Below are 8,382 nucleotides of genomic sequence, written 5' to 3' on the forward strand. Positions count from 1 at the left end.
CTAGAGTTTTGTATTAAGGCTACAGTTCTTTTCCTCACAAGGAACAGGTACTTGCTCCCTCTCTGCCTCTTTTTTCTCGTCAAACACCCCGAGTAAATCCCAGGACTGAGGAATTAGTTGGTGACGGAAGCCGAGCTCCACCAGCCAGGACACTGAAATAACACATATCAGAGAGGAGAGCATGGCAAGAGTCCTGAAGGGGAAGTACTGCACGATAACTCCGTTCACCTCCCTCCAGCCGGGGTACAGGATGAGAACAGGGATCCCAAGCAGCGGCTCCCCGCTCAGCCCACGCACCAGCAGTCCTACTAAATAGCCACAGATAGCACCGTAGCTATTAGCACGGCTGAAGTGCAGCACGCATACGAGCTGCGGGAGGACCACGCAGTAGAGGAGGTCCCCGCTTACCAGCCAGAGGGCGAACACGCTGTCATCACCAAAGGCCAGGCCTGATCCAGCGAGGCCCACCACCAGCACACTAATACGGATCACCATTTGCAGCTCTCGCTCCGAGGCCTGCAAGAACAGAGAAGAGAGGGACAATAAAAATGCAATTATGCTCAACCAAACACACACACGCACACAAACACACTCGCACACACCTGCTTCCTCAAAGTCGTCTTGTATATGTTTTGTGTAAACATGGATGCTGAGGACAGCAGCACAGAGTCCATGGAGGACATAACTGCTGCCGCCACAGAACCAATGCCCAACACTGACAACCAGGTGGGTGTCAGGTAGTGCAGGGCCAGTGGAAGGATCTTCCCTGCCTCCCCTCGTTCAAAAGGAGGGGGTAGACCGTAAGCTGTCTGGTTCCAGTCTTAGAGAACAGGAGAGGAAGAGAGAGGAGCAGGCATAGAGGTAGAGAAAGAGACAGTCAGGGTTGAGAGGAAAACAATGATGGCAGGGGAAGAAGCTTTTAAGATTATGGTGATGGCAACAACTTTAAATTAAGCACTGGGGAGAAGGAGGCAAACTATTTGAAACGCAAATGTCCCACCATAATTAGTATGATATGCTGATTTTCTTTTTCACACACACACACACACACACACATACAGTACAAGTCAAAAGTTTGGACACACCTGGTGTGTTGATGTTTTTTCTTTCCTTCAATGAAGACTATTTTAGAAACAAAAATTCAGACATTTTATATTTGTAACAGTTTTGGCCCTAAAAGAAGAAGAATTACTTAAAACTGTTAAGTCAAAGTCCCCACAGTGTTACATGCCAGGGGAGAATACTGTTGCATACCATTTACCCCCAAATACCCTTCATTTTTTTTAATTTGCATTAATGACCCAAGCTCATTCTTGATACACAGTGGTGCATTTGGGCTTTAAATATTTTGGGCCCTCTGCAGTCGACTCAGTGGTGGGATTGAACAGTTTTACACTGTGATTTGTTTGTCTGTATTTTGTCCATCTGATAATGATTGGTCCAATTCCAATACTGCGAACCATATACTAACCTATTTATATTGTGATGTTATAAGAATAGCTGTTAATATTTACACACCTTTACAGGCCTTTTTTGCACTTAACACAGAAACAGGAACTTATTTAATTTTTCAATCCACACTTTTTGATGCTAAGCTTCCAATTAATTTGACCAATGACTGGTGATTCCTTCTATTCTTATTCAAATGTAGCTAAGAGGGATCTTTTTCTCTTTGTGTCTAACTGTTGTACAGCAGTTTGTTCTCCATGAACAAAACACTTTTCAGTGGCTGAGAGCGGAACAAGGCTGTAGTGGATCAAGCTTTTGTGGCGGGGGACTCCAAACTTTTGACCGGTAGTGTACAAGTCCTCCCGTGCCATTTACCATGGTAGTGGGTACCTAATTGAACATGTTGTCTGATGTAAAGTTATGAATGCTTGGTGTGTGTACTGTGCATGCGCAACTGAGTGTTAACGTTCATGTATACCTGCAGAGGCAGCCACTGCTCCAATGATAACTGAGGGGATTCCCATAATAAAAACTGTCCCACTAGCAGCAAAGCAGGTGACCTGAGCCTGAGCAGAGGAGGCTGCAGAGAGGATTCTCTGGTAGAGCGCTTGATAGGCCAGTCCCCCTAAAGCCTACAACATGCAGGTACAAAAAACACATGCTTTGTCAGTGAACAGATGGATGATTGTGTCCTGAAACCATATTTTTAAGTCTTAATTCTAAGTCTATTTAGCAGTACATGAATACATAGAATAGCTACAATGGTTCAAGGTATCTTGAACTTGAAACTGAAGTGCTATTTCAATAGACTCTATTATCAAAGAAGACATTGTAGCATCTCACAGTAGAAACATCCCTCACATTGTCATGGCTTACTAAGACACCAGAATAGAAGAGAGACATTTTGATATTATTCATTGCTCATGGCCTTTTCCTGCAATGACAAGTCAAAATATCTGGTGTTACCTTGTACCCTGATTAGAGCTGTAATGTATCAGCTGACACACAAAGACATCATCAGACCAACGTGCATGGGCCATGACAGGTCATATAGTCGAATGATGACAATTCTGTTCAAATAAATAACACAAACAGAAAACATTGCTATTCTGAGACATTTTGGTAAATTCAGCAATTTTCTTTTGGGAACATCTCCAATGATGAATTACCGGTTTTCAGGGATGTATTGGAAGCCAACAATAGAGATACAGTATACTCATGGCCTGTATAAAATATGGACATATGGCATACGTCCCCTGTTGAGGTCTAAAGAGCCACTGTGCAGCTTAAAGTGGTCGGCTCCAGCCGACACCATCTTGGCAGCGACGACACTTCCTAACACTTAAAAAGGGGCCTAAATTTAAGCCGTAAGAAAATGTAATCGGTTGATTGATAACAATGTGGTACCAGGCCGTAAACGTGTTTAGTTTTGCTGTAAAGTTTGTTATTTTAACATGGGGGTCTGTGGGGGTTGACTCCCTTTTGGAGCCATGCCCCATGTGGCCTTTTGAGGAACGGCTTTTCACCAGACGTTGATGCTTGAAAATATTCTGTCGTTGCATGTGTGCAATCATACATCTATGGATGTGTCCCTTCAATCCATTAACTCCACTGCAATCACACACAGTGAGACAAAATACAATTTAAAATCTAACCAATAACAGCATCTCATCTGCCCATTTTCCTGCATCCTCCAGCTTCAACTCTCCCAACCATGAGTTTCCAAGTGTTTGGTTGAGGTGGACGATGTGCGAGATGTTAGTAACTGCAGGACTGAGTATCAAAAAAGGAATGCAGAGCCACTGAAACAGAAAGAAACAGCTGTTATAGCAAAAATTGTGACAAGCCAGCTTTTGAATCACTTTCATTTCTTAACATTCTTCAACTTGAATGCATTCACTCTGAACCCCAGTAATTGCCCAAATAACACCATTCATCATAGCGAGAGTCATGAATGTTGGATCTTCATTTCTCCGATGGTCCTTGAACACATGTATGAAAACGGCTACTGAATACAGAGAGGAGAGGACCGGAGAGGTTGGGGAACTTGGGGGAAATGTTGGATGGATATAGATTTGACCGTCTTCTAATCTTTGTGAAATAAATTCTTAAAAATTCCACTTGTTTTTTTTAGTGATTTATGGTTGTTTTATACTGCTCAAAAGACAATGTTGAGTTCCAGCTCATCACTTGCCCAGCCTCTGCATCAATGGATGAATTAGTGGAACTCTATAATACATCCCTGAGCAGTGCTTTTGATCTCCACGCCCCTGTCATGTCACGTGAGGTCAATTTCTCCCGCTCCGCTCCCTGGTTCACACATGAGCTGCAGAAAAAAAAAACGTCTGATCGTTTCCTGGAACAACGCTGCAGACACTCTGGGCTCACTGTCCATAAACTGGCTTTCCGTGAGCATCAAAGGGCCTACTCCAACTCCCTTAAAGATGCTCGCTCACAGTTCTATTCCAGCCTAATCAATAAAAACCCTGGCAACTCTACAACTTTTTTCCTCCATAAACCATCTTCTGAAGCCACAACCATCCTCTTCTACTGAGGCTACAGAGCAGCAATGCAACAACTACATTGACTTTTTCAGATCAAAAGTCAACAACATTCGCTCTCTGATGTCCAGCTCTCCATCTCTGCTTCCCTCTGACACCAACACCTTATCTGCGAGTGTGCTGTCTCCTCTAAATGAAATCCTGTACCTGTACCCTGGACCCCATTGCCACTGCTCTGCTCAAGTCACATATGCCCACTCTCAGTCCTTTCATCACCAACGTTGTTAACCTTTCCCTTCAGTCTGGCTGTGTCCTACCTACTCTCAAGGTTGCTGTCATCAGTCACCTTCTCAAGAAGCCCATCCTGTCCAAGGTGTTAAAGAAGGTAGTTGCTTCTCAACTTCAGGACCACCTCAAACACAACAACTGAAACAGCTTTGCTCAGGGTGACGAATGACCTGCTGATGACAGCAGATGCAGGATCGCCCTCACTCCTCATCCTCCTGGACCTGACTGCTGCATTTGACACAGTGGATCACACTATCCTCCTAGAGCGCCTCCACACGACCTTTGGACTATCAGACTCTGCACTCAAGTGGTTTCAGTCCTACCTTTCTGGCAGAACTGAATATGTCTCACTGGGAAGATGCAAGTTCAGACTGCTCCCTGTCTCCTGTGGTGTTCCGCAAGGGTCGGTCCTCTGCCCCATCCTCTTCATTATTTACATGCTCCCCCTCGGTCATGTCATCAGCAGACATAGGATGTCCTTTCACTGTTATGCTGACGACACACAGCTTTACATCAAAATTGCCCGAAGCCCCTCTGCAGCCATGTCATGTCTCACCGCCTGTCTTGGGGAGATAATGGCATGGATGAGCAACAACTTTCTCCAGTTAAACAGTAGCAAAAACCGAAGCCCTCCATGTTGGCACTCCCCACTAGGTTCAGTCATCCTCCATAACTCATCTCACCTTTGATGGTCAGGTCATACCCCTCTCCTCCACAGTCACTAATATGGGAGTTAGGTTTGACCCTCCCCTGACCTTAAATGACCATAAAAAATACCTGTGCAAAACCTCCATTTATCATCTCAAAAACATCTCCAAACTCCGCCCCACTTTAACCATGTCAGATGCAGAGAAGCTCATCCACGCATGTATCTCCTCTAGACTGGACTACTGTAATTCACTCTTCACTGGGATCACTGGCAAGAAAATCCAGAAACTGCAACACATTCAAAACAAGGCTGCCTGGATCCTGATCCTGGAAATATGAGCACATAACACCCATTCTACACTCACAACACTGGCCCCCTGTCTCAACCCGGATTGACTACAAAGTCCTACTACTCACCCATAAATGCATAAATGGACATGCACCTCCCTACCTAGAAGAACTCATTACTCCCCAAACCTCTACCCGCACCCTCAGATCTACAAACAGCCCGGTCCGCCGGGTCCCCAACACCAAGCTCGGGTCCCTGACCACGTAAAGGCAACAGACACTCGACTCTTTTAAGACTGGCCTAAAAACCTTTTTATTCAGGAAAGCCTTTTTGACTTTGTGTTAAATCACGGTCAGCTATTTCTTTTTTATTATAGTTTGTATTAACTATGTGCTGGCCCTATGGCACTGAGATTCTTTTGAATGAAAAATGCGTTACAAATAAAATGCATTATTATTATTATTATTATTATATTTACTTCTAGCCATGCTTGCTGTTTCCATAGATGCATGGTAAATGCTTTGGGTTCAGAGGAGTAAGTCTCATATTTCTGTTGCCTTCCCTCCATCCTCCTCGCTCTCTCTTCTCTTTTTTTTTCTGTTATCTGGCTATTTTATTGTACTCCCTCTGTATTTCTCTGTTTCTCACCAGGCTGACGAAGACGAAGGAAAGCTGGATGATATCTGTATATGCCACAGAGTAGAGACCACCTAAAAATGTGTACATGATGGCGACAGCTGCCGAGATAATGATGGAGATGGTAGATGACAGCCCAAGAATTATGCTCATTGTTCCTCCTGGAAGTAATACAGAACATTAAATCAGAGATGCTATACAAATAAGAAATATGATGGATTATGGCAGAATCATAGTGTTAAGTCTGAACAAAGTGTTACTTACCCAGAGCAGCAAGGATGCAGGCAACCCACAAAATATCACTGACCAAAGCAGGAAGCAGCAATGTTGCAGTGAACATGTTGCCATAGCGATGCTGGAAGGGATCCAACATGGTCACGTAGCGCTTTGACCTCATCGGTTTGGCAAAAAACAATCCTCCTTAATAAGTAGAGAGTAAACAAACAAAAAAACAACTGTTGAAGTGAAATGGAACTTTAGAACAAGTGCTTTTTTGTCATTAATAATATTCTAATGATTTAAAGTAGAGCCGAAATGATCAATTACCGGTAGTCATTTAAAATAAACAATGGAGAAACAAATGATAAATCATTTCAGTCATTTCTTCAGCTAGAACTGCAAAGTTCCTTAAAATGGGAATAGTATCTGGTTTTCTCCCTCTTTCTCATTTAAGATGCCACCATGGCGACTGGAAACTGTGTACAAATCCTCCCTTTGTTTGAGGGGTCCTTCCAACAGTTAACGAACAAGCAGGTTAGATGAAGTAGAACATTTTTAAATGGTCTGTTGGTGTGAATCCGTACGTGTGAATATCTGCCTGAGGCCCAGATAGACCAACAGTCTGCTGTAGGGTGCATGAAAGACCCTTGGTGGGAGAAATAATGCTGTTGCATAATATAATCTGCCAGCTACATTTGGGCCGTTTGCACCATATGAGTATCTATAAGTACAATGTGTGCTCTTCTCTGGCTAGAATAACTTAAACTCTGTGTCAATGATTTATGCAGTTATATTATGTGCTGTGACTTTGTGGTGTATTTTTCTGCAACAACAGGCAAGACATCTGCATTTTCTAAAGCAATGAAAGGATTGGCAGATTTTGGGTTGACCCGACATCTAGTCCAATGCATACTGAGATCGGTGAAAGGCCACAACAAGACTAATTAAAGATAAGCTGGTGGAGAGTTTGAAAAGATGAATTGCATTGTGTGATACTTGAGTGTGTGAGGCTGAAAACACAACCACAGGATGCTACTACTTAAACAAAACAAGAACGCAACCTTGTTAAAATGTCAGACAATGTCTTGGAGCGGTATAATAAGTTAGTCCAATATCCATCACCTCTTCATCTGCTGTGTTTTATCATACAAAAGCGTAATTTGTTTCAGCTACTTACCCAAAAGAAAATTGACAACATAGGCAGGAGGCCCCATGGCCCAGATGAGACCTTGAGAAGGGGAATAAACAGCCTCAGCAGTTCCCATGATGTAACCTCCTCCGACCCATGTTGCTAAAAGAACAGCAAAGAAAATAGTCAAGACTGTAGCCCAGTGAAAGGAGCGTTGAGCACAGACAATAAGTACATCAAGTACGACTAAGTGAAAGCTCTACCTGTCATGGTGAAAACCCCGACCAGAACATTGATGTTGCGGTCACCAACAATGGCAACTTCGCTCTTAGCGCCGGTACATGTCTTCTCCACTTTCTTGGATTTTCGAGATGCCCAGATCCCAATTGCCAGAATGACAATATAAAAAACCACTACGGCCACGAGTCCGGGGACATTCACTGCCATGATTGTCTGGTTACACAATGCAACATATAAAACACAATAAGGGCATGTAAACAGCAATATAGTTATTTTATCAATGATCAACAATGTGGTGTGCTAGTACTATTGTCTTTAGCCATCTCCAGGAAGAAAAAATTACTTTTATACTGACTAAGTTAAACTTGAACTTGACAGATAAATTCAGATCCGTAATTTATAAGTAAATTCTGGAGAGAGCTATGTCATTTAGTTCAGAGTTTACCAGTTGTCTTCCTTTTAAATAACTCCAGTTAAATAAAGCTGTCAGAGAATATAGTTGAGCAGTTAACAAAAATAACTGGTTCTTTCACCCACGTTCGTGTAACAGTTCAGCTCCACACCTTCTTTCTGTTAATAGTTGTTTTCATTATATCTGTTTGTCTATTAACTCTCTTGTCATTTCAGACCCGGTCATTCACACCTGCTCCAACACACGAGCCTCGTGTGGTAACCCCGGAGCACTACGGCCTGTCCCGCCAGTTCGTTCCCCAGACCCTGAAGTCCGAGGTCCTCCAGTGGGCCCATAGCTCCAGACTCACTTGCCATCCTGGGAGCCAGCGTACTAGGGATGCTTTGCAGCAGAGGTTCTGGTGGGCGACTCTGGAGAAGGACACCCGGGAATTCGTCAAAGCCTGTCCTGTCTGCAACCAGCACAAACATCCCATCAGGCTCCCGCTGGTTTCCTGCAACCACTGTCAGTGCCCCATAGGCCCTGGTCGCACATCTCCCTGGACTTTGTTGCCGGCCTCCCACTGTCCAAC

The 8,382-nt window shown here is 43.7% G+C and overlaps 1 protein-coding gene across 1 annotated transcript; it reads right to left on the reverse strand.

Moving 5' to 3' along the window:
- LOC117732017 (high affinity choline transporter 1-like) lies at positions 1-7,606 on the reverse strand. The gene is made up of 8 exons (XM_034534622.1): positions 7,423-7,606; positions 7,208-7,321; positions 6,076-6,231; positions 5,824-5,972; positions 3,105-3,251; positions 1,928-2,081; positions 603-820; positions 1-516 (listed from the first exon to the last, which is right to left on the reverse strand). The coding sequence occupies exons 1-8, from the start codon at positions 7,604-7,606 to the stop codon at positions 1-3; spliced, it is 1,638 nt and encodes a 545-aa protein (XP_034390513.1).
- Positions 7,607-8,382: the final 776 nt, after the last annotated feature.

This window comes from Cyclopterus lumpus, chromosome 6 (assembly GCF_009769545.1).
Source record: "Cyclopterus lumpus isolate fCycLum1 chromosome 6, fCycLum1.pri, whole genome shotgun sequence".
Lineage (NCBI taxonomy): Eukaryota > Metazoa > Chordata > Actinopteri > Perciformes > Cyclopteridae > Cyclopterus > Cyclopterus lumpus.